The sequence below is a fragment of the Myotis nattereri genome, assembly GCF_964212035.1.
Source record: "Myotis nattereri genome assembly, chromosome: 2".
Lineage (NCBI taxonomy): Eukaryota > Metazoa > Chordata > Mammalia > Chiroptera > Vespertilionidae > Myotis > Myotis nattereri.
The window spans coordinates 194,752,301-194,779,849 of record NC_138076.1 but is presented as its reverse complement, the minus strand read 5'-3'; the positions used below and the strand labels follow the sequence as shown (position 1 = coordinate 194,779,849).

General features: G+C 54.5%; 3 protein-coding genes across 9 annotated transcripts in view; all 3 read right to left on the bottom strand.

Moving 5' to 3' along the window:
* Nucleotides 1-32: 32 nt before the first annotated feature.
* IFFO1 (intermediate filament family orphan 1) lies at nucleotides 33-14,275 on the bottom strand (the record flags this gene model as incomplete). Of its 6 annotated transcripts, none has more annotated exons than XM_081084498.1 (9): nucleotides 33-1,035; nucleotides 1,675-1,805; nucleotides 6,640-6,735; nucleotides 7,029-7,149; nucleotides 7,233-7,390; nucleotides 8,304-8,444; nucleotides 9,238-9,333; nucleotides 9,478-9,538; nucleotides 13,485-14,275. In XM_081084498.1, the coding sequence occupies 9 exons, from the start codon at nucleotides 14,258-14,260 to the stop codon at nucleotides 930-932; spliced, it is 1,686 nt and encodes a 561-aa protein (XP_080940624.1). In that variant the 3' UTR covers nucleotides 33-929. The 6 variants fall into 6 exon arrangements, with proteins under 6 accessions (XP_080940624.1, XP_080940619.1, XP_080940620.1 ...); XM_081084493.1 differs by having other exon boundaries at nucleotides 7,233-7,414; nucleotides 13,485-14,260; XM_081084494.1 differs by having other exon boundaries at nucleotides 6,640-6,732; nucleotides 7,233-7,414; nucleotides 13,485-14,260.
* A 552-nt stretch (nucleotides 14,276-14,827) lies between these two features.
* Nucleotides 14,828-25,591, bottom strand: NOP2 (NOP2 nucleolar protein). Of its 2 annotated transcripts, none has more exons than XM_081084442.1 (16): nucleotides 25,013-25,591; nucleotides 24,647-24,756; nucleotides 23,249-23,294; nucleotides 22,974-23,062; nucleotides 22,553-22,806; nucleotides 20,956-21,011; nucleotides 20,689-20,840; nucleotides 20,391-20,590; nucleotides 20,138-20,227; nucleotides 18,994-19,081; nucleotides 18,777-18,917; nucleotides 17,809-17,948; nucleotides 17,570-17,659; nucleotides 17,284-17,406; nucleotides 16,943-17,171; nucleotides 14,828-15,609 (listed from the first exon to the last, which is right to left on the bottom strand). In XM_081084442.1, exons 2-16 carry the CDS (start codon nucleotides 24,750-24,752, stop codon nucleotides 14,948-14,950), a joined length of 2,466 nt encoding a protein of 821 aa, XP_080940568.1. In that variant the 5' UTR covers nucleotides 24,753-24,756; nucleotides 25,013-25,591; the 3' UTR covers nucleotides 14,828-14,947. The 2 variants fall into 2 exon arrangements, with proteins under 2 accessions (XP_080940568.1, XP_080940569.1); XM_081084443.1 differs by having other exon boundaries at nucleotides 24,541-24,756; nucleotides 25,013-25,102.
* Nucleotides 25,592-25,924: 333 nt separating this feature from the next.
* CHD4 (chromodomain helicase DNA binding protein 4) overlaps nucleotides 25,925-27,549 on the bottom strand; it is a 30,449-nt gene continuing 28,824 nt past the window's right edge. The window contains exons 39-40 of the mRNA XM_081084440.1: nucleotides 26,884-27,047; nucleotides 25,925-26,545 (exon numbers count right to left, since the gene is read on the bottom strand). Coding sequence (XP_080940566.1) covers nucleotides 26,528-26,545; nucleotides 26,884-27,047 — 182 coding nt within the window. The 3' untranslated portion in view covers nucleotides 25,925-26,527. The remainder of the gene's footprint in view (nucleotides 26,546-26,883; nucleotides 27,048-27,549) is intronic.

The window sequence follows — 27,549 nt, the reverse complement described above, 5'->3', positions numbered from 1 at the left end:
AAAGGGGTTCAATCAGTGACGCCACGCATTCAATAAATACTCCAGTTTCATTCTTAATAAAGATTCCATTCACATGTCAGCTCGGCACAGCTCCGCGGCCGTCAGCTAAGGCCTCAATCCCGTCTCCCCAGTTCACATCTTCCTCGGCCTGTCGGTCTCTGTGACAGACACGGAGGGGGCACGTCCGCTGAGCGTGACACCAAGACCCTGAGCACGCACACACCTGTGCACACATCTGTGGCTTCACCTTTCTGTCACTCAGTGGCTGGGAGACCAGAGCTTCCATCCTCCATGATACTGCACCCAGTCAGACCCAGAAGCCACTACACAAGGGGCACAGAGACCCCTTCAAAATGGCATTTCCATGAGGGAGGGGTCATGCCACGTCCTTACTGTCTACAGGCAGGTGACCGGAGCACTTGGACAACGGAAGGAGGACTTCGCGCCCTGTCCTGCCACACGGAGGGACCCCTCTCCCACTGCCCGTGTCGCACACGCCCGGGACGTCCAGCCTGACCCACTCGTACCAGTGCCTGGGCCAGTTAGCACCAGGACAGAATCAGACGAGAGCTGGCGCGAGGCCACGGGGGTGGGGGGATCTGACTATCACATTCCTTATTCGATGGAGAAGTTGTGGGGCCACAGTCGCACTGGCAGCATTTTAAAGATGGGGAGGAGCAGACGCCCACGTGTGAGGCCAGGAGAGCCCAGCTGTGGCAGGAGTCGCCTGGGAAGGGCAGGCCAAGCCTTGCTCCAGACCCTAGAACCTGGAGAGGCCACGGACGGAGGGAGGAAGCCCGAGGGAGGAGCGGCCTGTCCCGGGGCCAGGCTTGGTGCAGCCGGGACAAAGGAAGTTCCCTTCTGCGAACCCCGACTCTGCGAGGAGATGCGAGGAGGTGCGTTCCCATGGGGGGGCCAGAGGCAGGTCCCTATCTCAGGGAGCTATCAGATGAGACGTCTCGATCGGAGTCCTCAGTCTCGCTAGGCGGCGGCGGCGGGTCGCTAAGCGGGACCGCAGGGAAAGCAGGAGACTTTCTAGAAAAGAACACCAGTTATCACCTTGGGGCAGGCAGGACCCTGGTGAGGCTGGCACTCCCCCCTCGGCCTCCTTCTCTGGCGAAGGGCCTCTCGGCCAGGGCAGGAGGACCACGGAGAGGGTGGGTGCCGGGCGAGGGAGTGGGGAGGGGGCCGATGGGGGAGCCGGCCCTTCTTTATCTTGAGGACTTGGGGAGGCTCAGGGTTCAGAAATACTTGAAGTAAAGATGCGACCTGGGCCGAGTGCACTGACTGGGTGGCCCCCGCTTTCTTCTGTCTGTAGAACTTTTGTGACGTTTTTTCCTTTTTTGTTGCGGTGTTACTAACATGGTCAAATGCACAAAGATGGCCTTGACTCTCGGTAAAAATCTACCTCGCACCCCTTCTGTTCCTGGTCAGTGTTTAGCTGCCTCTCACCAGGGGACCATCAGAGTGGGTGGCACTGGGAGGTTTCAGCTTCCCAGCCACGAATGGACATCCACTGGGCCACACACCCGGTGACCTCCACTGAGGGCCCACGGCCAGCTGTGAGTCACTGTGAGGGTCTTTAGGGCTTGCCCGCCAAGGGGCTCCGTCCACGCACCCTTGGAGGAAGCATGAGGAAGGTGGGGCGCCCTACGCTCTGGGGGAGGCCCTCACCGGTCCCCAGACTGGGTGATGAGCCGGCGGCAGGTCTCCATCTGCACGTCCAGGCCCCGCTTCATGCTGCACATCTCCATGTACTCGTGCAGGTGCCGGTTCATGTCGTTCTTGGCCGTGGCGAGCTCCAGCTGTGGCAGGGACAGGCAGGGCCGTCAGGTCAGCAGGGACCCTGCTCCCAACCGCCAGGAAGCAAACGCGCCAAGAGCACCATGGGGCAGGGGGTCCAGGCAGCTTAGCTGAGGGCTCAGATTTAAAAATCAATCAGCCCTGGACGGTTCTGCTCAGTGGATAGAGCGTCAGCCTGCGAACTGAAAGGTCCCAGGGTCGACTCCGGTTAAGGACACATGCCCGGGTTGTGGGCTCGATCCCCCGTGGGGGACTTGCGGGAGGCAGCCGATCAATGATGCTCTCTCATCGTGGATGTTTCTATCTCTCTCTCCCTCTTCCTTCCTCTCTGAAATCAATAAAAATATTAAAAAATATAAATAAATCAGACCCAGCCAACATGGCTCAGTGGTTGAGCATCGACCTATGAATCAGGAGGTCACGGTTCCATTCCCGGGTTGCGGGCTCAATCCCTTGTGGGGGGCATGCAAGAGGCAGCCGATCAATGATTCTCTCTCATCATTGATGATTCTATCTCTCCCTCTCCCTTCTCTGAAATCAATAAAAATATATTTTAAAATAAATTTGATCAAGGCGGAAGGCACTCAATATACTGTCATTCCTTCTAGTTTTTCAGACAGTCTTTGCCTACAGAGGAATGCGAAGGCATCTGCCCCAGGCTGCACTCTTTCCCCAGGCTGGCGGGAGCCTTGAGGAAAGAATGTTCCCCGGCAGGAGGGAGGGGAGGGGGGAGGGAGGGACTATCTGTAGTGGCCTTACTCTCCGCCTGGGGTTCCTGCATGGCCTGGCTCACCCCTCCCTCCCTCCCCACAACGCTGTCTGTGTCCCTCACTAAATCGGGAACTCCTGTGAGGGCCGGGCCACAGCCTGACTTATCTCCTCAGGTGCATGGCAGGTACCTGGATGGGAAATGAATTACCTGTGAAGTATCTACAAGACTCCTGCATAGAGGACACCTGTCCGCACTGGTGAAAAGGGTTCAATTCTCTTACCATCCATTTTCTCATTATTTTCTATTTATTTATTTACTTTTATCCTCCCCTGAGATTTTTATTTTATTTTACTTATTTTTTTTTATTTTTTTTAAATGTATTTTATTGATTTTTTACAAAGAGGAAGGGAGAGGGATAGAGAGCCAGAAACATCAATGAGAGAGAAACATTGATCAGCTGCCTCCTGCACACCCCCCACTGGGGACATGCCCGCAACCAAGGTACATGCCCTTGATGGGATTCGAACCCGGGACCCTTGAGTCCTCAGGCCAACGCTCTATCCACTGAGCCAAACCGGTTCTGGCTATTTTACTTATTGATTTGAGAGAGAGAGAGAGATCCCCAGTTGCTCTTACTTATGCACTCATTGGTTGATTTCTGTATGTGCCCTGACCAGGGATCAAACCTGCAACCTTAGGGTATTGGGACATGGCTCTAACCAACTGAGCCACCAGCCAGGGCCACTTTTACTTTATTTTCTCACTTGTAAGCCATGTCAGGGACTAACAGAAAGACCTGCTGCCAATACTGAACGTCCTTCTGGTGTAAAATGTATCCCAACGGAAGAAATGTTACATGTGAAAAAGCTGGGGCTCCGAGTCCAGGAAATACGGCCTCCCTCCCAGAGCCGGATGCTGCGCCACAGGCAGAGCTGAGAGGTGGTGCAGAGGCGTAAGATCTGGGCCAGAGACAATCAGCTGCCTCTCTTTGTTTGGGGTACAAAGGGCAGGGCCTGAAGCAAGACAGAAAGAAACTGCCTGGAGGTCATTTGCTTGACTGCCTGAGAGCAAAGAGAAAGGGCAGGAACGCAGCCGTCACACCGTGAATAATGTGACCGTGAATAATGTGACCAGGCAGAGGAAACCACCCATAACTAATCTGAGCTGGACAGAGGGCGGGAACTCGAAGAAGAAGTAAGTGGGTCACAGGCCGACGCAAGAGATGGTCAGGACGGTGACCTGGATGAGAGGGTGGCCTGGTGGGTGTGGCTGGAGCCGCTTGGTTCCAGAGCTGGGGTTCCAGCTGGGGTCCCGCGAGCCAGAGGAGCAGGACGTGCCGACTGCTCCAGCCAGGGAGGGGTAGGATCGCCTGCTCTCTTCAGGGTGTGGGCAAAAGCAGGTTTACAGTCATTCTATGGAAGGTAGTACAGTAACAACACAAGCATAAACCGTTTCTCGTACTCACAACTGTAAACCCACTTTTGCCCACTGTATATTGTATCACCGATATACATTCTATCACAATACAAGGCTAGGACTGCCACCTGTTGTCGCTACATGTTTGTACGTCCCCCGTAATTCACACAATTCAAGCAGAGATGAGCCCAGTTTAGGAGAAATCCACAACAACCCACGCTGAGACTCCGACTCCTGGGAAAGTGAGGGGTGGGCTAAGGCTGGGAACACGGGGAGAGAAGAAAGGAGGTGAGGGAGCAAGAGCTCTTTCCCACCCGCCACCCTGGGCCCCGGCTTGACCATCCAATAATGGGACATGCCTCCATCTCACGGACCCTGAGAGATCAAAGGTCACAAAGATAAAGGGACCTGGGGCGGCCCAGATGGTTCACCAGGAGCCACACTGCAAACAAAGCCCCCATTCCCTGACTCCCTGACTCCCTGACTCCCTGACTCCTTGACATTCCTAACATCCCGATGGCATCCCACTGGGACAGCGGAGGAATCGGTGACTCAAAAACATCTTCAAAAGCATGTTTCCATTTAGGGTTTTCGTTTCCTTCTTTTCACATCAGGTTGTAAACTAAGCCCCTCTGGTCCAGGGGAAGAAGCAGGCAGGATGCAGCCTGGCCCACTGCTCCGAGGCCCCTGCTGGTGAAGGTGCAGTGAGAACATCACACCTTAAACCCACACTCACAAGGAGGAGGGAGAGCAGGGGGGGACTCAGGCAGAGGAGGAGGAGGCGACAGTGAGAGTGTACAGGGGAACATTAGGGCCAGTTCTCCTCCCATCCCCTCGGCTGGCAGCATACCCCCAGCTGTGCCTGTGAGCCTTAGCACGGCCGGCCGGGGCTCAGGTGGTTGTGGTGTCGTCCTGTGCACCAAAGGCTGCGGGTTTCATCCCCGTCAGAGCACAGACCTAGGTCGTGAGTTCGAACGCTGGTCAGGGTGCATACGGTGCATACAAGAGGCAACCAATCGACGTTTCTCTTTCACATCAATGTCTCTCTCCCCCGCTTCTCTCTCTCAAATCATCACGTGAGGCTTAAAAAGAGACTAAAAACACTTAGCAGCCCTGGCCGGTGTGGCTCAGTGGACAGAGCATCAGCCTGCGGACTCAGGGCTCCCAGGTTCGATTCCGGTCAAGGGCACAGGCCCGGGTTGCGGGCTCCATCCCCAGTAGGGGGCGTGCAGGAGGCAGCCAATCAATGATTCCCTTTCATCATTGATGTTTCTATCTCTTTCTTCCCTCCCTTCCTCTCTGAAATCAATAAAAATATATTTAAAAACAAAAACTAACAACACTTAGCATTTGTCTGCCTGGGCAAAAAACAAAAGCAGGTTTCGCTTAGAGGAGCAGGACCATTTGGCGTGAGGCGGTAAGAGCGTCAACATGCCACGTGGGCTTGAAGAGGTGGAGAGTTACGGAAGTCCGCCGGCCTCATCCCCTCGTCAGAGTCTGCCCGCCTCATCCCCACGTCAGTCCGCCGGCCTCATCCCCACGTCAGAGACTGCCGGCCTCATCCCCGGCGTCATCCCCACATCGGGCGCTCAGGAAAGGACCCCTCACCCGGGCAGGAGGCTCACAGGCATCACCTCAGCCTCCGCTCCCCGCAATCCCCTCCCTCCCAAGTGCCCCAAGTCCTTCCTGGAGCCCCTCCCGGCCTAGAGTTTAAGTGAAAGCACCAGCTCCCCTGCCACCTCTAGAAGGTTCCTCAGGCCGGGGAGTACGAATAGAGATCCCTCCTTTAGCTCAAAGGCTGAGCTGAAGAAGCAGCCAAGTCAAGCCCACCTGAGTGGGTTCCCCTGACTAATACTAACTACCACAGGGCACGCTTCCTAGCAGAGCGACACTGCCCTGCGCTCCAAGCTGTGTTATTTCATTTCGTCTTCAAGCAACACTATGAGGGGGGTATTATTAAGATTCCCATCCTATCTAATAAAGAGGGGATATGCTAATTGAACCTCACGCTGTCCCAAAGATGGCAGCACCCACAGCCAATAAGGAGGGAATATGCTAATGGACTGTCATACCCTCAAAGATGGCGGCACCCACAGCCAATAAGGAGGGAATATGCTAATTGACTGTCACAGCCTCAAAGATGGCAGTGCCCAGTCCCCTCAGTCCTGCCAGGGTGGCAGGCACGTGCCTGCCTCCGGAGTTCCCCAGTCCCCTCAGCTCCCCAGCCGCCCAGGGCCACCCAAGGCTCAGGTAACCAGGGCCGGCTGAGGATTGCGCTGCCGGCAGTGGCAGCAGCAGAGGTGTGATGGGGAGTCACCTTCCCCTGATTGCCGGGTCGCCTCCCGCCCCTGAGGGCTCCCAGACTGTGAGAGGGGGCAGGCCGGGCTGAGGGACCCCCCCTCCCGTGCATGAATTTTCATGCAACGGGCCTCTAGTTTTACAAATACAGAAACAGGCTTAGAGAAACTAAGAAGGCTGTTGAAAGTTGGAGTAGTAACAAGTGAGAGAGCTGAGACTTGAACCCATCTGTCTGCCTCCCTCCTGAGGTCTTAAGAACCCACCAAAGGTTCAACAGCTGGGCGCTCACACCTCCCCCCAAAGGAAAGGGAGGCCTGGTGTCTGGGTTCGCAGGATGGGACCACGCTACCTGCAGCCCCACCCACACCCACAAGGAGCCTGCGCTGCTCGGCCTCCACTCGCGTCCTTACCTCTATCTGGTCAATGGTTTCCTGATACTCTTTCTCCCGGGTTTTGAACAGGGACTCGGTATCTTTAATCACCTTCTCCAAACTGTCTTCCTGCTGCTGGAGAAGCAAGGGAAGCAAGGGGGGGGGGGGGGCAAAGGGAAGGGATGGGACCGGGCGGGAGGGGGGTTCATTTCACGGGGCCAAGGATGGAGAGAGAGAAAGTCAGGTTAAAGGAAACCGACAGTCCTGAAAAAAGGAAAAGGGTCAAGAAGAAGGGGAGAAGCAGGTGAAGGATGATGGCCACAGAGGGGAAGCAGAGCGAGGAGAGGCGGAAGGCAGCGGGGGAGGGGAGATGGCAGTGAGCTGGAGGGGCAGGACTGGGGGGCCCTGAGGCCGGGAGGGGAGGTTACCTCTCCCTGGGCCTCTGCCGCTGCCATGGCATAGCCTGAGAAATCCTCCCACAGCAGCAGAGTCTCCTCAGTCTCCTCCCAAGTCAGGCTGTCACAGTCGTCCTCAAAATCATACTCCCTCCTAGAGACAGGGAGCCTGCGTGTCAGGGGGGGCTCCGGCCTCGGGCTGCGGGGCTGCGGGGCTGGGGGGCCTGCGGGACTCACAGCTGGTTGAGCATGCGCTGCATCTCCTCGTTGATGCTGAGGGCTGTGCTCTCCTCCTCATCCCCCTGGGGCTGGCGGGGCCCGTCACTCTCCGACAGGGAGGGGTCCTCCTCGGTGGCAGCCTTGCGCTCCCGCTTCCGCCCCCCCATGGATGGGACCTTAATGGGAGACAAGTGCAGAGACTACAGAGCCGAGGCCGGGTGCATGAGGGGAAAGGGCGGCAGGAGGAGAAGCGGGGACCAGCGGGGGGTGGGGGGAGCGGACAGAGAGAGAGAAGACACAGTTACAATGACAGGAACAGGACGCCAGTCACCAAGGGACAGGCACACAGACACGACGGGCACAGGGCTGCGACCGAGGGAGAAACAGAGGAAACACGGAAAACAGCCGTGAGGGCAGGGGGACAGGGCTTGTCGTGGCCACGTGAGGATGTGCACAATGGCTAATGAGGATTTTTTTCCTAAAAAAAGGGTCTTTCTAATGAAATGACTGAACAAAAAAGCAAGTTTTAGGTTGCCAGGAGGAGGATACAGTGTTCACAAAGGAGAACCTAAGCCGCATATCCAGATCTGGAAGCCGGAAGGAGAGAGAGAGAGAGAGAGAGAGAGAGAGAGAGAGAGAGAGAGAGAGAGAGAGGAGGCAGAGAGGAAGAGAGAAAAGGGGGGGAGGGCAGGGACACTGAAAGGGGGGAGTCTGCGCGGAGAAGCCCAGCAGGTCAGGACCGATGGCCAAGGCCTGGGTAGTTTAGAAACAGGGACTGGGACGTTAATAAGCTGCGTGAGAGCAAAACTAACCAGTTTCTTCTGTGGAGAAAGCCAGAGAAGATGAGAGGAAGAGAGAGGAGAGGAGGCAGACAGAGGAGAGAGGGGAGAGACGGGTTAGAGACAGCTTCCAAAAGCTGCTCCTGACCCCCCCCCCCCCAGCCAGTCCCCCGGGGGCCCCTGGGTGCCAGGATGCGTCCCCCGAGGAGGAGGAGGAGGAGGATGGGCGGCAATGAGGGAAGGCTCTTCGCCAGCCCAGCCCTCCCCTGAGGCCCTCGGGTGGGCGCGGAGGTGTGGGCGGGGCCCTCACCTGGAACATCTGGATCATGTCCTCACAGTTGCGCTGCTGAGCCACATCGCAGAGCTTGGCGGTGATGTCGATGCGGCGGCAGATGTCCATGTCCACCTTCATGGCCTTCTCCTGGATCTTCGTGTCCAGCTCAGTCAGGTTCTGTCCGGGGAACACGGGGAACGGTGAGGAGGCAACCCGCACGCCACACCAGGGCCAATGGGCCCTGGCAAGATCCTCCTCATCCGTCTGGTCACACGTCACCACCGCCGCCCGCACGCAGCCATCGCCAACTCCCCCAGCAGCAGGCGTCCCTCTGGGGGCCCTCCACACAGCACTCGGCCCAGGCACTGACTTCTCCTGCAACTGGCCCCCTGCCGCATGGGGAGCCCCTGGAGGGCGTGGCCCAGAGCCTGGGACATGTGGGGGGTCCCTCTTGGCACGTATGTTCCCAGAGAGAAAGAGAAGAGAGACTACTGGGCGTTAGGAGAGTGGAGAGCCAGTGCATAAGGGTAACAACGGCTAACACTTATTTGGCGCTAAGTAAGTGCTAGCCCTGTCCTCAGCGTCATGTCATCCTTGTTCTGCAAAGCACACGCCTTTATTTCCCCTCCAGCGAGGAGGGAGGCAGGGTGGCTGAGGAATTCGCCCGCGGCCACAGGCTGGCGAGGGGCAGGGCTGGGGCCCCTGCTCTTCGCTTCCTGCAGAACAAGCTGGGTGACGACGGAGGCGCGCTGCCTCTCCAACACGGGCTGCGTTCCTTCTTTTTCTCCCGAAGCAATACCGGGTGGCAAAGGGAAAAACGGAAGCAGAGCAAAGTGGGGGGAGGGGTGGTGGAGCGGAACCCAAGAGGCCACACCTAGCAGGGCTGCTGGCCTGGCTTCGGCAGCCTGGTGGACAGCCTGGTGGTAAGCCCGCCGGGGAAGAGGGTGAGGGGTGTGCTGGCTGCACTCACGTTGCTCATCAGCCCTTTGAAGACCACTAGCTCAGCTTTCAACTGCTGCACCTTCAGCGCCAGCTCCTCCTGGCAGGCGTCGGCCTCCTGGGCTTCCTACGGCCAACAGAAACCCTTGTGTCAGTGGGACTGCCAGTGTGGGAGGAAGGTCAAGCCGGGGAAGGAGGGACCGGGAGCCGGCTCCAGGACGAGGGGCACAGGGGGGCACTGAGGGAGGCCCAGGCGGTGGGGCGCCCTCACCTCCTGGAGCTCATGCACTCGCTCTTGCAGCTGCATCCGCACCGTGTACTCCTCTTCCCACCTGGCAGACAGGGAAGAAGGCAAGAGCATAGGGGCGGAGTCCCTCCCTGCCCCTAGCTCCCTGCTCCCCACGTGTCTGGCTCAGGCCTCAGCCCCTGGGTCTGGTTCCCTAGATGAGGAGGAGCTGTGGACAGGAATGCCTGGCGGGCTGGGCGGTGGCCGGCTGCAGCTGTCGGGCGGCTCCACGCTTCCTGGCCAAAGCCGAGTACACCAGCTGCCTTCCCGGCACCTCCAGGCCACACACCAGTGATTATATCTAAGAGCAACTGCAGTTGCTCTGGTCCCTCACATGCCCGTCCCATTCAGGCCCCGGCCCAACCAGCTGTCCGCTGGCCTCATCCCCCACGTCCTGCCCACACCAGACCACAGGCCCACCCGGCCCAGTCTCCCACCTTCAGCGGCACAGATCCGGTCTCCCGCCTCCTGCCTGCACCAGAACAGAGCTCCTCTAGCCTGCTGCCCTGCCTCGCACGGGACCATTTAACCCTGTAAAAGCAGCTGCAGGACACACACCGCGTCAACAGAGGAGACACTCAGTCCATCCCCACACGCCCGAAAAACTGCCCACCCAGTCCCCGCTAAGTGAGCTGGAGGGGGGTGACAGTGGAAGGAGACTGGGGCTACTGAGCACCCAAACCCAGAGGGAAGGGAACCTGGAGTACGAAAAAGTGTCTCGAGTTAGTGGGTGAGAACCACAGGTGGCAGCTCCTGGGGGGCAGGATTCGGAGACTAAGCCCACCAGAGGCGACCAACACTCTCGCCACAGGCAGGTCTCTGTCCAGGACCAGGCTTCTCACACAGAGTGGTCCCCGGGAAGCCAGCGCCTAGTCCGCTACATCACTGAGATGGAAGGCTGCCGTGGGGGCAACACTGCGCCCTGCGAGGCTGGCTGGAATAGCGGGGCTTCTTGGACCCCACTCACATAGCCTATCGCTTCTTGCTGCGTTCTTTAGTATATTTTTATTGATTTCAAAGAGGAAGGGAGAGGGAGAGAGAGATAGAAACATCAATGATGAGAGGGAATCATTGATTGGCTGCCTCCTGCACGCCCCCCAACCAGGGACTGAGCCCGCAATCCTGGCATGTGCCCTTGACCGGAATCGAACCCAGGACCCTTCAGTCCTCAGGCGATACTCTGTCCACTGAGCCAAACCGGCTACGGCCTTGCCACATTCTGGGAAGACCTCTTCCGGTCTGAGAAAGGAGGGGGACTGCACAGAGAGAAACTTCAGTATAAGAAAGGTGGTTCGGGAGTAGCAAAGGGGACAGTAAGAAAATGAAAACCCGAGAGAACGTATTCTGTAGCCATGGGATTCAATCCTTCCTCCACCTTTTTCCCATCTCGCCCTCGCACTGTTCCCTGGCTACCCCTCCAGTCGCGCCTGGCTCTCATGTTCCGCACTCACATCCGCACTGCAGTATTCCTAAGAATAACTTCTACATCACCACGGCTGCCCCTCCCAGCTGGGCAGGGAGAAGGCAGCCAGCCCGGCCGCCACCCTGCCAGCTACCACCCTGCCAGCCACCACCCTGCTGGCTCAGCGTGCAGCCCAGACAGGGCACAGCCTTTTTGGTTCCCTGCTGCCCCGTCCTTTCTCTTATATATTGTCTTCTACAAGATCCTTATCTTTCCTGGCCTTGTTTTCTTCATCTATAACATAAAGGCTTGGGAAGTGGTACCCTCGGGCCCCTGGAGTCCACGAGTCCCTGGAGGAAGAAGGCAAGACTGACAAGGGACATTAACCCTGGACACCATGCATCAGGAAGGGGGGGGAAGCATTGTTCGATAGCGAATTCAACAAATTCAGGTAGAAACTTAAGTAAGGAAGTTATGTAAGGATTACGGTTAATAAAATCGTACAGGGTAAAAAAAAAAAAAGAAAGAAATCGTGGAAGCTCACTAGAGTGAGTCAGACTTTTCCACAAATAGGTTCATTTTGACCTCCGTTCAAATCTGTCCTAAGGACGTTCCCTTAATATGTAGGATTTGAGCAATTTCTGTGTATTCTGTTTACCAACCACCTCTCTGCCAGATAAACGGTATCCCTGAGCCAAGCGAGGAAGCGGGGGCCATTCCTGTCCGGGGAAAATGAGGCCAGGAAAAGAGAACCCTCCCCGTCCACTCCCCCCCCCGCACCCCCCCCTAGCCCCCCCCCCCCCCCCCCCCGCCCCGCAAGGTCACACAAGGAAGGGGAACTGAAAGCAGAACCCAGGAGGCTCCAGCTCCCTCCCAGTTCAGTGTTCAAGCTCTGGCCAGGCCTTGAGGGCTACAGACAGGAGCTACAGTGTTGCTATAAAGAGAACAGAATGAGGGCAGGGGATCTGGGGGGGAAGGATGAGTAACTGCCAGTGTCAGTGCCATACAGCTCTAGCTGCGGGGCCCCCTGCACAGCAGCCTGCTGCAGAGTGATGAGCTCATCAGTCCCCAAGGAATAACTCTTTGCTGCCTGGACAGCTGGACCAAGGACAGACACTCTTTCAGTTAAAAAAAACATGGCCCTAAGAACAGCAGTTGTTCCTGTGGTTGTAGATGGATTCCAAAACTGTCCGTGTTGCACTGCTCACTGTGTTAATGAACTCCGGCTGGGGCTGCAGCAAGGGCAGGCTGCGTCTGGGTGGCATCTGAACGATTAGGATAACTGGGATTCCTAAAACACTCATAACATGGCCCACAACTAAGGAAGCCAGTATGAGGACAAAACTCAGCCTCAGAAAGCATGCTGATCTGTGACTGGCTAGACTCCGGCAGATTACAGATGCCTGAAGGTCGTCCCTGGGTAACTTCCCAGAACATTCAGCCAATCCCCATCAGACAAATCTCAGCTACTCAGCTGCAAGGGTAATTCCCGGGCCTGCCCACTAGGGGTCAGAGTAGCTAATTAGGAGGTTCCACCTGAAGGCCCCCAAACCAAAGTCAGTCACCTTCCTCCTTGACCATGGCATCAGGCTGGCTGCCCTAGTGCTCCTGTCCCAACAGCCTGCTTATCAACCCTCTAAGGCAGCCACTTGGCACACAGCCAGCACTCTAGCATGGCATCCCTTCACCTGGCCTTTTGTGCTACCCTGCCAGGTTCCCCGCAAAAAGCCAAATCTTCATCCTCAGAAGGTACCGAGCCTGGCCCCGGCTGCCGTATACTCACAGGGAGTGTCCACGTTCCCAACTTTCTCCTCCCGGCTCCTCTGCTGACTGTTCCCCGTGCCTCCGCCCTGGCTCTGCACTTTCAGATTCCCCATCTCCCACGAGCCCTACCACTACCACTCCCTCCCCTTTCCCTAGGGAACTCCCATGACTCTTGCCCCATGTTTTTGACCTCCTCCAAGCAATGCCCTGCTGTCCCCGAGCCTTTAACCAGCGCAGGGACCCAGCCTCCATTCCCAGCACTGCTTGGGAAGCTCTGGGCAGTGGCAGGATCACCCACCGGACCGGGCAGCCCTCCCTGGCCACTCCCTTCTAATTTCACATTAGACTTCCAGACTGAAGCTGCTGCCTCTTCTTCCCATCAGTATGTGGAGCTTATATCACAAAACCACCCGAGGGCTGAGACTGATGGGGATAAGCAGTACCCCAGATGTGCCTTCGCAGACCCCTGTCCCTCTCACACCTCACGAAACCCCAGGCGCACCCTCCTCCAAACACTGCAGCCTAGAGGAGACAGCAGACAGACAAGTCAGAAGAAATCGATGAACTCCCCTCCGTATCCCGCTCCCGGGCTCCTTCTAGTCACGGGTCTGACTTCTGCATTTTCTTGTGGATCATCTTCCGGGAGCCAATGCCACCCAGCCACTCCCGAGCTCCTCCTTACACAGCAGCAACTTACTCTGGTGTTAGTCCTCCCTGGCTCTGGGGCCCCAGCTGCCCTCCTCCCCGCACCTCGCCCTGGCCCGAGTGTGGCAGGACCCTAAGCCACCCCCGCCTGCCGCCCCCGCCGGCCGGCCCCCATCCCTACCTCCGCTTGTACTCGTCCCGCTCGCGCTTCACCTTGGCCAGCACGTTGTAGAGGGCGCGGATCTCGGGGGTGATGGTGTCGATCTGGACGCCCACCCCGTCGGGGTGCACCCACGACAGGCCAGGCCCCTGCACCAGCATGGGCTCCAGTCCCGGGCCGAGCCGGCGGGCGTGGGAGAAGGACCAGATGGTGCCGGGCATGAAGCGGGCGGACGAGGAGAAGGCGGCGGAGGTGGAGGCGGAGGGCGAGGAGTGGCTGGTGGCGGCGGCGGGCGCGAGGGGGCCGGCGGGCGAGCGCGCGGGCGAGCCCAGCACCCGCGCCGACGGGGTGCAGACAGCGGCCGGCCGGGCGCCCAGGGGCAGCCCCAGGGGCCGGATGGGGCTGACGAAGCCGGTCTGCACGGCCTGGTCGCGGCGCGCCGGGCCCCGCCGGCCCTGCTTGCCCTCCTCCAGCGCCTGCTGCAGCTGCTTCTCCAGCAGCCGGTTGCGGCGCTCCAGCTCGTGCACCTTGGCCAGGAAGCAGCGGAAGCGGAGGTTCAGGGTCTTGAGCACGTTGATGTTGGAGCCCAGGTCGTTGCGGAGGGCCATGGCGGCGGGGGGCGCGGGGCCCGGCCCGGGCGGCGAGTAGGCAGCCGGGCCCGGAGGGGCGCGCGGCGACGGGGACGCGTCCCCACCCCCCGCGAAGCGGTCGCCTCCCAGAGGGTCCCCCGGCGGCCCGGCCAGGCCCTGCTGCTCCTGCTGTAGGAGGAAGAGGTTGGGCCCGAATAACGGATTCATGGCTGCGCCTTCTGCTGGGAGATGGAGCCCGGTGCAGGGGCAGGGATGCAGGGCGAGGGAGAAGGGCCAATGAGGCGCCCGGGGGATGCAGGACAGCCAATCAAACGGCTCGGCAGGGAGGGCAGAGGTCAGGGGGGCGGGGGAGGGCGCAGAGGAAGCCAATGAAAGGCTCAATCTGGGGTTGGCTCCTCAACTTTTGCGGGTCTGAGGCAGAGCCCAGAGCTGAGCAGAGCACGAGCCAGCGCTTCTCTGAGCGCCAGACCCGTCTGTGCCCAGATCCCAGCCAGGGTGGCCGAAACCCCAACCCTCCAGTCCGCCATGGGTCCTGGTGGCAGGAAGTCCATCTCCCCACACCCCAATCACCCTCCTCTCCCCAACACCCTATCTCCAACTCCTGCGCTCTCCTTTCCGGGTCCCTGGAGTCCCAGGGGTCCCAGGAACCTAACACTGACCTGATTTCTGTGTACTGTCCACTCTTAGGAGGATAGGGCTCCCCTGTCCCACCCTCCCATCTACCCTTAAAGGAGCAATGCCAGTACTCGGCCCCCTCAAAAAACACAGCGACCAGAGATTGCAAAATGTATATTAAACTTCATATGCAGAGTGGGAAAGCCATCCTCACAGAGGCAAGAGTTCCAACCCAGGGACAACAGCAAGGAGCACCCCAGTCTCATTTCACCCAAGTATCTAAGACAGCAGTGGCTGGCTGCTGCCTCTGGACTGAGATTTTCTCCTCTTTGCTGGTGGGGGTCGGCTGGCACTAAAGGGGGACATGGTAGGAGTCTGAGGTCCCTCGGAGGTGCCATTCTGTTTCTGGAAGGCAGCTTTCTTAGAAGGCTTCTGTGGCACCTGCTGCTTTACCTTCTCAGCCCCTTGGGGCTGAACACAGTTCTCAGGCTTCCAAGTGGCCAGAGGCTTGGAGAGGGACAGCCCTGAGGGCAACTCTGTATCCATGCCCTTGAGAGGAGCATTCTGCCTCCGGAAGGCAACTTTCTTGGAAGACTGCAGTTTAGGTGACAGTTGCTTTAGTTTCCCAGTCACCTTGGGTTTCCTGATCACTACGGCCTTTTCAGCTGGCTGCCTGTTACCCTGGAGCTTGGAGGAGGCTTGGACCTTTGGGACAGAAGGTCCAGTGGACGATTCAGAGTCTGCCCCTTTGGGGATACCATTCTGCTTCTGGAAGGAGGTCTTCTTGGGACGTTGCCGTTTCTGCAAGTGCCACTCTGCTTTCACAGCCCCTTTGGCCTTCTTGGCAGGCTTGCTGCTGCTCTCAGGCTTGGGGGTCACCTGGCCTTTAAGGTCAGGCACATCTGGGTTTGTGGGGGTGGATGTTGCAGAATTTCCTGGGGCTAAAATTAAACAGATTATGTGAGAAAAAGGACCTCATCACTGGGTCTTGATCATTAGTGGCATTAAAATAAGGAAACTGCCTGGGTACTATTTCTTGGCCAAGTGTTCCACATAACTGAAAGAGTGCCTTAGAGTAGACTACCTGGCTTCACATTACTTAGTATCACCTGGCTTCACTCAAGTCCTATTTGAACCCTGCATTAAAGAGAAGGGTTCACTACCCATCCTTGGGCCAAAAAGTTTTAGAGGAAGCTGTGCCCCCTGAGGACAGAAGATAGCAAGACATTCTAACACAACAACTAGAAACAAGCTATCCTATATAATAAAAAGGTAATATGCAAGTTGACCCTAACGGCAGAATGACTGGAAATGACCGGTCGCTATGACGTGCACTGACCACCAGGGGGCAGACACTCAATGCAGGAGCTGCCCCCTGGTGGTCAGTGCACTCCCACACAGAGAGCTCCGTTCAGCCACAAGCTGAGCTGACACTTGCAAGGGCTAAGGATGTCGGACTGCAGCTTAGGCCCACTCCCCTGGTGAGCGGGCCTAAGCCTGCAGGTGGATATCCCCCAAGGGGTCCCGGACTGCGAGAGAGTGCAGGCCAGGCTGAGGGACCCCCACGAGGGCACGAATTTTTGTGTACTGCACCTCTAGTTAAAACATAAATGAGTACTGACATTTAAATACATACTTTTAAAGTTACAACAAACTTCAACTATTTCTTAAGGTTTTTGTTAACATTCAGATGTGACTTTTATAAGGGTTGCTACTGATAAAGAAAAAACCCAACTCAATAAACCATGCAGTTTGTATCCAGAGACGCTCACTTCTCCCTCTTCCAACTAAACCCAGGTTATATCCCAGCATACCCCACGCTTCCCCTTGAGATCCAGGACAGATGCCTCAAGATGGCTGAGAAAACAATCTGTAATTAGTGTGATGGGCTCAGAGAACGGACAGTTCTGAGGAGTTTTATTGCCAACCCAGTGCTGACAATGCTGGACCAGCAGAGGTCCATTACCAGTAAGGTGACCCTGGGCCAAGAAGGAAGAGAAACCACAATCCGCATTGGGAACATACTTAGTGATGAGCAAGTGCAACCACTTGGTAGATAAAGGAACAGGCTGGCATCCACAGGAGCACTCTAATATGCTCCAATGGGGTCCCGGCTCGGACCACGCCTGGCTGGATGAAAGGGGTCTCTTATCCAAGCAGGCTAAGGCTGTGGTACGGATGGCAGAAGTCCTCCCTTCCCCACACTCACACTATAATGAGTTTGGAAAGGCAGAAAGAGCAAAGGCAGTGATGATGGGTAGAGAGATCACTTACCTGTTTGGGACTGGGGAATAGAATTGGAGAATTTCTTGAACTTGGCAATAAAGAAACCATCCATATTGTGGGTGTGGGGGTAGAAGCGGCGAGTGGAACGCAGAGTGGGGTGGAAGCGCCTTTCTCGAAAGCGGGTGAAGCCCTCCTGGCCAAAGTCTAGACCTGTGGGCACCAGCCGCACATTCCTCTTCTTCAGGGCATAGTCTACCACCCACTCGTTCTCTTCCACCTGGATATGTGGGGGAGACAAAGATGGAAGGAAGAGCAGAGCTGAGCTGAAGGGAGCTAAGGGGCAAAGTCTTCCAGCCCTGCCCGCCTGCTCTGCCATGCAGAAGCCTCACCATGATGGAACAGGTGCAGTAGACGAGGTAGCCTCCTGTCTTGGAAGTGGCATTGACAGAGTCAATAGCACTCAGGAGCAACTCCTTCTGAAGGTGAGCACAGCGCAGGACGTCCTTCTCATCCTGCCCCAGGGCGGAGACCCAAGAGTGTCAGAATTTCAAAAGGCAGCCTCAGGAAGAGAGGTGAGCTGCTGGGTGCCCCGGGTGCCCCTCCACCTCCCACTCCTGCTCTACAAGGCCCAGCTGAGACCTCTCAGCTATTCCCACCCCCACTCCAGCTCCTCACCTTGTTAGTCTTCACAGCTGGGTCCTTGGAGATGACCCCAGTGCCACTGCAGGGAGCGTCCAGCAGTACTCGGTCAAAGCCCCCCACCACCTGGAGAAAAAGGGTAGGTTAATCACCGCTTTTAGTCACCTATACTGCACCATTTACTTCCTAGAGGCAAGTCTAAATATTCTGATGCCAGGAAGGGGGCAGGTGAACTGGAAGACACCCCAGGAGAGATGCACAGAAGGGAGTCCCACCTTGGGGAACTGACGCCCATCATAGTGGCTGATAATGGTGTTGGTGACTCCCAACCGGTGCAGGTTACCCACAACACTCTTGAGCCGCTCAGCATTGGCATCATTGGCAAGGATCACACCTGTGTTCTTCATCAGCTGGGCTGGGGGGAGGGAGGGTAAGAGCTCAGCAGCCAGCTCCTCTGCCCCCACACTTGCTAGTACCTCCAGCCCAGGAATCCACAGGTGAAGTCTCAGCACCTCAAGGGAAACTTCACCCCAATCAGCCCTGCTCCCCACTGCCTACTGCATGGGTCTCCCCAGTCTGCACTGACCCCTGGTGATGAGCACACTCATCAACATGGGTTTTTCCATCGTTACTGAACACCTCTCTGGTCCCACAGACTAAGATACTTCTTTAAAGCGTTAACAGCTTCATAAGAAATGGTTACGACTGCCGAAACCAGTTTGGCTCAGTGGATGGAGCGTCGGCCTGCGGACTGAAGGGTCCCGGGTTCGGTTCCGGTCAAGGGCATGTGCCTGGGTTGCGGGCATATCCCCAGTGGGAGGTGTGCAGGAGGCAGCTGATCGATGTTTCTCTCTCATCGATGTTTCTAGCTCTCTATCTCTCTCCCTTCCTCTCTGTAGAAAATCAATGAAATATATTAAAAAAAAAAAAAAGAAATGGTTACGACTAATTACTATACCAAGTATCTCTATATGTATATCTCAACCCTTATCACCCAAGCATAATATAAAAACCAACCCAAGCACAATTACCACCCCTTTTACTGGTGACAAAAGAAAGTCAAAGGCTTGCCCGAGGTGCTAAGTGTCACCCACAGGGCTGGAACTCAGGCTGGATCCAGAGTCTGTACTCCTCACCACCCTGCTATCTGTGCAGTTTCCTGAGAACTAGTGAGTCTCCAACCCCAACTACTTTCAAAAGCAGAGAACCAGACAAATCCTACTCCTGCCTGCATTTCTCGTACCTATATAGCTGGTCTTTCCTCCAGGGGCACAACACATGTCCAGGATCCGCTCATGTTCCTGGGGTGCCAAGGCCATGACAGGTAACATGCTGGAGGCTCCCTGTAGCATATAGTGCCCAGCCAGGTACTCGGGAGTGGCACCTGCAGAGGAGGACCTGTTTGTGACATGCTGGGAGAAGGGCAGAGGCAGAAGGGCTACTGATCAGGGAACACTCACCAATGGGCACTGAGGAATCATATACCACCAGTCCGGTCTTTGACCACTTGCCCAGGGGATCCAGGTTAACCCCACGATTGATTAGAGCCTGAAGGCAAAAATGAAAATTTTTAATATATATACTTTTTATTGATTTTTTTTTTTTTTTTTTTTACAGAGAGGAAGGGAGAGGGATAGAGAGTTAGAAACATCGATGAGAGAGAAACATCAATCAGCTGCCTCCTGCACACCTCCTACTGTGGATGTGCCTGCAACCAGGGTACATGCCCTTGACTGGAATCGAACCTGGGACCCTTCAGTCTGCAGGCCGACGCTCTATCCACTGAACAAACCGGTTAGGGCAAGCATGAAAATTTTTAAAGACTTATAGGTTACCATGTCCAGAAAACAGATGGAGATATGAAAACCTGGTCCTATCAGGAAGTCGGTGACAACTCCTAGACCTCTTAGAAAATAACCCCCACAGACTCACTGAAAGCACTTTCTCCTCTCACATCCCACCCCACCCCATCCCCTGGTGTCCTTTTCCTTAGCCTGAGGCTCTAATTCAAGGTCTGAACTCCATCCCACTGAAGCAGACTGGCAGCTCCTGCTATTTCCTGGAAGGGGATTCCAATTTTCCAAGAGGCTTAGCCCTTTAACATACCAGAATTTAACCCTATTGGTTAGCGCACATTAAAGATAATTATCAGGTTATCTTTGTACCAGGGAATATAACACACACAGGTGAACTGAACTTTAGAACAGGGGTCTTTAAGGGGGTCCTTGAGCCCTTGGAAACAATGAGCCTAAAACATGGTTTGTGCCCATGTGCTCTCTTTCTGGGGAATCAGTTTCACCAGCTTCTCAATGATCTAAAGGCAGACAAGTCCCTCCCATTTCCGAGGTAGCACTTTCATCCTTATTTAGGTGTCTCACCTGTCACAGGGAGCAGAGGCTAAAGGGCGAGTTTTCCACTTCACAGAGGTCCTAGGCCCCCAGCCAGTCAGACAGACCAGCATGACACCAGGCCTATATAGGTTTGCCTCCTGGAATCATGTTTATACCAACAACCGATACCAGTCAGGGTGGGACAGGGAGTCTCTGTGGTTAACAGAAGTCAGTACCTCCCAGAGACAAACAAACCTCAAAACCCACCCCTCACCTGAGCAAGGTCTCGGCGCCGGGTTTTCAAGGTGTTGGTCCTCAGGGTGATGGGCCGAGGCACCTCATTAGCTTCTAAGAACTCCACCAGCTGGTAAAGTAAGATGGCAAGACCAAGTCAGGCTGGCCAAGCTCAGCCAGAATTGAACAAGGGAGCTGACCGCCAGAATTGAATAAGGGAGCTGACCGCCTTCCTTACTCAGGGTAAGAAGAGAGGTGATAGCAGAAGGAGCACTAGATTGGCAATTCGGTACCTCAGACAGAGGGAAGAGGTCCATGAGCTTGCCAAGCAGAAAGTCTCCATAGGAGTAGTAAGTGGCCAGATCCCGCTGAAGCCGGTGCAGATACTCAGCTCGAGACCGGCCTTCCTCCCGCTGAGTCCCAAAGTCACGCAGCACTCCCACTATGTCTTGGATGCGCTTGTGAATTCGCTGCAAGTCTGGAGCCTGGGCACGTGGGCTTGTTAAGAAACTGTTCCATAATGGCCCAGGGCCTGGAAATCCCCTCCAGCAAGCACCTTCCCCCACCCCTCACCCTTCACTGGAAGGATATCCTGCTCCATCTCCCCAGCAGGGGGCAGCACAAAAGGCTCCTCTTCATCCAGGTTGATCTGCAGGCCCCCATCTGTCTCGGATTCCTTTTGGGGGCCTGACTCAGGGGACACTTCCTCCTCTTCGTCAGTTTCCTCCTCACTCCACGGGCCCCTAGAAAAAGGCCCAGGAACAAAGTGATTCACAGATCAAAACAGACGCCTCTTCCTTCCTCACCTTTTCCTTCATTCCAGCCGCTATTCTCCATCCTAAAGTTTCCAAAACTCACCCAGCACCAGCTTCCTGGGCCTTCTGCTTCCGAGCAGCCCTTTCAATGGGCAGCAACTGAAAAAGAGGAGAGGCTGGTGATGCAGAGCTTGCCCTCCCACCAACCCACTAGCATTTTGTATCTCTGTATTTTATTTTTTCCTAAATACAAATGTAACACTTGCTCTCAGAAGGGAACATAGACCCTAAAGACATGAATTTAACATTGGCACAAAGGGGTCCTTATACTGTCCTATCTACTTTTGCATTTCCCTTTCCATTAAGAAGTTTAAGACATGAATACAGGCCATATGTGTACAGGGAGGACAAAAACTGCCCTTAGGCATCTTTTCTGCCATATTTTCTTCCAGACTTCTTTTTTTTTTTTTAAGAGAAGTTTTATAAGAGTTTATTTGAGCCAAAATTGACAACAATTGCTGAGAAGCAAGATTTCAAATGCTCCCTATTCTACTTTTCCTACAGTTAAAATCATGATACGTTTCCATGTTTCCTGCTTTTCCTCATTCACAGAGAAAAGGCACATTCAGACACGATGGCCAAGTGTTACTTAGCAGATGTCTATTGGGTAGTTTGAAATTTTCAGAGCTTTTCACATTAGAGTGCATGTGGTGCCCCAAAACCTCGTATTAGGAGCTCTATAGAGAGATGTGGCTTGTGGGTGAGGGGTGCAAATTAGAACTTGCTTTTTCTTTTTCAATTGATTTTCGGGGGCTTTTTAAAAATTCTATATAACTCTATATTACTTAAAATTCTCTAATAACACACCTATATACTAATTGTGGAATACATAAATAACTTCTTACAACTCTGTAAATAATCTGTCCACATCTGGATCATTTCCTAAATGAAATTACTAGGTAAAGAACGTTTCTAGCCCTGGCTGGCATAGCTCAGTTGGTTGGGTATTGTCCCGTGCACGGAGAGGTTGCCAGTTCAATTCCTAGTCAGAGCATGTGCCCGGGGTTCTGAGTTCGATCCCAGGTATAGGGGTGCACGAAGCAGCAAACTGATTTTTCGCTCTCACATCTCTCTCTCTCTCTTAAAACCAACAAAAAATATTTTTAAAAAGAAGAAAGAAAAAGTTTCTAAGGTTCTCAGCAAATGCTTTATAAAAAATGTGCCAGTCTATCCCTAGCCGGTTTGGCTCAGTGGATAGAGCATCGGCCTGTGGACTGAAGGGTTCGTTTCCAGTCAAGGACAAATGCCTGGGTTGCAGGCTCAATCTCCAATAGGGTGTGCAAGAGGCAAACGATCAATGATTCTCATCATTGATGTTTCTAGCTCGCTCTCCCTCTCTGAAATCAATAAAATCAATATATTAAAATGAATTTATATTTTAAAAAAGTGTGCATTTTTACTTCCATCAGTGGGGTACCAAGTGTCCACCCTACCACGTCCTCATCAGCACTGAGCACTCTCACGCTCTAGCAAACAGCTCACGTAAGCATGCATGTGCCCTGGAATGATGCGAGGTGATAGGAAAACAGTGTTAAAACACGAAAATCCCTTTTTTCTACTCAGGGTTATCCCTGTCTCAAGGATCTGGAAAGACTACAATGCAAGGATCGCTTCCTGAACAACCAGAGAAATAAACTCACCTCCTCTTCATCTTTGTCCTCTGAGTTGGAGTCTATTCCATAGTCATCTATCATATCAGCATCACTGTCCTCAGAGCCCCAGAGGTCCCCCTGGTTTACCACGCCATCCTCTTCAGAGTCTTCCTCCTCCTCCTCCTCCTCCTCCTCCTCGTCACTGCTATGGGCCGGTGCTGGGCGCTTCTTGCCTCGAGCAGTCTTAAGTAAGGACTGGGCTCCCTTCTTACCAGGTGTCTGCAGAGCTCCTACAGAGATCCCTAAGGGTTGGAAGAAACCTAAACTAATGGCAGCCACACACGGCCTGTACTTCCCACCCCCAGGAATATCCTGACTGCTCCTTTCACTCCAGAAATGATCAGCAAGCCCTTCCCTTCCCAGGCCCACAGGACTCTTCAAGTAGCACCCAGCTCCTATTTTCACTCACCTTTTGGAAGCTTTCCAGGCAATGGTTTGACCCCAGGACGCTTATTCATCTCAGAGGTTTCAGCAGAGCCCAACCTCCTCTTGGCTGCCCTGAAAATATATGAAAACATATAGGGACTGAGGAAATGGAATACACCTCCAGGTTCGACATTTCCCATCACAAGGAAGTGCGACAGTCCCCACACAACCCTTTCATCAGCATGATCACATGGGGTCACGTGGCTGAAGATGAACAGCATCAACTTAATCTCCATAAGTCTGGACATCCACACTCACCTCTTTCGAGCACGACTGGACAGCCTTTTGGAATTTTCATCACCAGCTGTAAAAGAGAGAGAGAGAAAGAACAGGAAGTTACAGGGAAAATAAAAAACAGCAAGGACAGAGGGAAGAAGCGAGGAAAGAAGTTAATGAAAGGGGGTCAATTCTAATTCACTCCACGGTGCTTTACCAGGAGCTGGGTAAGAAACATAAAGGAGATGATCTCCATCTCATTGTTCAACAACCAAATCCAAACTGAGCCGCCCTCAGACTTCTGATTTCAATAAGGAGCACCATCACCGTTCTGATAACATAGATTTAAAAGCTAGAGCTTCTTCTGCTCTTTCCCTCATTCTCAATTTAACTGGTTATCAACCACTGCAGATTTTACCTTTACAACTGCTGTTTCTCATACATTCTCCAAGAAATAAAGGGTTTAAATCTCAACCCTTCATTTAGTAACTGTTTGCAAGTAATTAACCTCTCAGCATCCACTTCCTTAACAGTGCCTTTCTCAGGGGGCACCAAGAGAACGAAGCATAACAATGTGTCCAGAGGGCTCAGTATAATGCTCAGCCAATACACTGCATCTTGTCTCCAATGTGCAATCCAACTACCTGTCTCCTCTGCCAGTCTTCCCCGCAGCAGACTGCTCCCATGTGGGAACCAGATTTCTGTGTCCCCACCTCCGTCCCCTCCACAACGCAGTTCACAGGCACAGGCCTGTCCCCTTCCCAACCTGCACTTGCTAGAACGTCACCCAGCCCGGCCAGTGGCTCGGTGGTTGAGTGTTGACCCATAAGCCAGGAGGAGGCAGCTAATCAATGATTCTCTCTCATCAGTGATGCTTCTCTCTCCCTCTCCCTTCCCTCTGAAATCAATATATTTTTTAAAAATATATTTTATTGATTTTTTACAGAGAGGAAGGGAGAGAGATAGAGAGTTAGAAACATCAATGAGAGAGAAACATCGATCAGCTGCCTCCTGCACATCTCCTACTGGGGATGTGCCCGCAACTAAGGTACATGCCCTCGACCGGAACCGAACCTGGGACCCTTCAGTCCGCAGGCCGACGCTCTATCCACTGAGCCAAACCGGTTTCGGCAATATATTTTTTTAAAAAATCAATAAAATAGCTTCCATTCTTCAAAACCCAGGTTCTGAAAATCTAAGTTCTCTCACCGCGTGAGGGCACCTCCTTCAGGGTTAAACCTCTCCCTGTTATGGGTACTCGTGTCCCCGTCGCTTCCTCCCTAAGCTCTAGCGCTGATGGCGTGTTTCATTCATACTTATTCCTAGTAACTCACAGAGAAGAGATTCGGCTTCAACAGGAAGGGGAGGGAATGAAGGTTCTCAATGCACATGGAAAAGCGGCGCACAAGCTGGAGAATCGGAGGCAAGCTTGAGCCTCACCTGCAGGCAAGAACCTGGCGAGCTCGGTCTCGGCGCCCTTCTGTTTTCGGGCCTTTCGGCCGGGCCCGCGCTTCTCCTTCTTGGTCGGGTCCAACTTGCGCCCCATGATACTGGGGAAAAGGAAAATGGGAGTGAGTCGCCGTGTCGGAAAGGGAAAGGCAGCCCGCAGACTTGGCGTATCTGAGTGGAAAGGGGCATCATCTCCACCAGAACCTCGACTCAGCACCCCGACAGCCCCTCGAGGCCTGACCAAACGACGAGACCCGGACTCCACGCCATCTGTACCGCGTCCCGTCCTCATGCCCCAGCCCAGGTCAGTGCTCCCTTCCCCGACTTCCCCCGGAGTCCTCCGAAGCCTCGGCTCACCTGAAAGCGGGTCCGGGCCCGAGACGCGCCCTCGGCACCAGGGGCAGCAATCCACGTGCAGTCTGAGGCTGCCGCTCTGACGCCTCTCCCAGGAAACGTTCTACGCCGACGCGGGGCGCGCTCGCCAGGTGGCCCCGCCTCTTCCGGTCTGCCGCGGAACCCGGAACGCACGGGCGCCCTGGGAACGCGTGCCTGGCGCTCCGCGCTGCGGCCGGGGGAAATTCAGGAGCGGACCGCCCTACTCAGACTCCCAGAGAGACGGCAATGGCGGAGCCGTCCTCAGCTCCCCCGCCCTTCCCTCCTGGCCTGAGCGTGTGGCCTCACTGCAGGTTTCAGTTGGGAAAATGGTACCTGAAGGCCTCCGCCTCACCCCAAACCAAGGCGAAATAGTGGGGCCCTCCTCCTGGCACCTCCACTCTTCCTCGTCGAAGATCATGGGATCCCTGGCCCCTGCCTGCTCCCAACCCTGTGATTATGAACCCTCTTCCTGATCCCAGACGCCTGTTCAGCCCATCGGGTAGTTTCATGCTTAGGTTCACATCTGGGGACCGGGTGGACATCTTGCACCTTGACTTCCCTAAGTGAGCAAGGAAAAGCTATGTCAGCCTTCCTTCTCATAAATACTAAGCTAGTGCTGGCAGCTGTTAAACACTGTCCCAAGCACATTCCTGGACTTATCCCGACTTTCTGAAGATCACTTCATACATGGGAAACCTAAGCCCATGAAATGGCAGGTGAGCCCACGTGGTTGGGAGCCTCCCACCTTCCAGGGGAGAAGGAGCCGTCGCCCTTGGTCTGCAGGCAGGAGCGCGATTGCCAACTACCAGAACCTTTCATTTCCATTACACATTCCCAGGGCTCCGGTCACACACATGCATCCCTGCTCCTACAACCCACACTGAACCAGCGCACTAAAATACAAGGAAACTTTTATTTTCAATTTTCATCAAGAAATTTTGCTGTGGTTTTTATGCTTTTGGTTCTTTTCCTTTTTTTTTTTTTTTCCAAACTTTATTTCATTCTAGCCGTGGCTGGAGCCGCTGGGTTCCTGGTATTAAAAAGATGCCAACAGAGGTAGCTGTGTCTCACCCAGGGGCCCAGCCCACTCCGAATACCCCAAAAAAGGAGAAAAGAAAACACAAAATAAATCAACAAAATAAAACCAAAAGAACGAAGAAATTCAGATCGTTTTCTTCAAGCCTGGCAGGAACCCACAACAGTTTGTGTGTAACAGACGTTACAGTGGGGAAAGCCAGGGCCCAGAAGAAGGCCAGCCAGCCCGCCAGCTCCCTGCAGATGGCGCCGGCGCTACTGCTGCATTCTCTCCAGCAGGAAGGGCACCACCGCCCTCACTCCCTCCCCTCCCCCAGTGGACTGGGGCTGTTCCTTTACAACATGGAAGATGGGCAGAAGGAAGGAGAGGGTCTCTCAGGCCCCCAAGGAAGAAGCTGGGCAAGGGAAAGTGAGGAAGGTTCATTGCTCAGCGGTGAAGGTGGTTATCGTCAGTCTGGATCTTCACTGCTGCTGGGCAACCTATAGCAAGAGAGAGACATGGAAGTCAGAATTCCAAACCAGTGTTCACCAGATCCCCAGAGAACTCCCTGGTAGGAAGGCCCCACCTGCCCAGTTAGGGACACAGAGTGAAAGTTACAAGTTCCAGAATGGCTCTGCTGGGACAGGGAACATGAGGAAAAGTCCTGCCCTGGCTGGTTTGGCTCAGTGGATAGAGCATCGGCCTGTGGACTGAAGGGTCCCAGGTCCGAATCCAATCAAGGGCACATGCACGGGTTGCGGGTTCGGTCCCCTCTCCTTTCCTCTCTGAAATCAGTAAAAATCTATTTTTTTAAAAAAAGAAAAGAAAATGGTCCTACCTGCTGTGGAGTAGGTTCAGGTGCTCGGTTTGCCAGGCGGCTGAGAATGTTACGCTCTGACATCTGTAGCCTCACAGCAACTGGGGGAATCCGGGCAATAGTAGCTGGGAGTCGAGTCACATCAGCTTTCATGTCACTCAGCAGTTCTTCTAGCTGTTTGAGAACTGCAAGGGGGAAAAGGTGGTGAGCTGAGGTGCAGACCCAGCTCCTGCTTACCATAGTGGACCTGTGTCTGCCCATGACTTCTCAGTGACCACGCGACTCATGTGCTGGAGTGCTGTCGTTTATCAGTCTCCTGACCTGGCCTCCACCACGCTCAAATTCCTACTCCTCATATTCCAGTTCCTCCTGTCCATGATGCTATGCCTTTTTTAAATGTTTATTTAATTACAGGTAACATTCAATATTATTTTACGTTAGTTTCAGGTGTACAGCATAGTGGCTTAATGATCATGTACTTTCAAAACTGATACCCCTGACAAGTCTGGTACCATCTGACACCATACCTGTCATGACAGCATTACTGACAATATTCCTTATGCTGTGCTTCACATCCCGTGGTTATTTTGTATCTGTGCCTTTTAAAGTCACCTAACCCTCTCTGCCCTTTGCTCCCTATTGTCTCTACTTCCTCTACTTCTTAAGAAGCTTATTCCTATTGTTTCC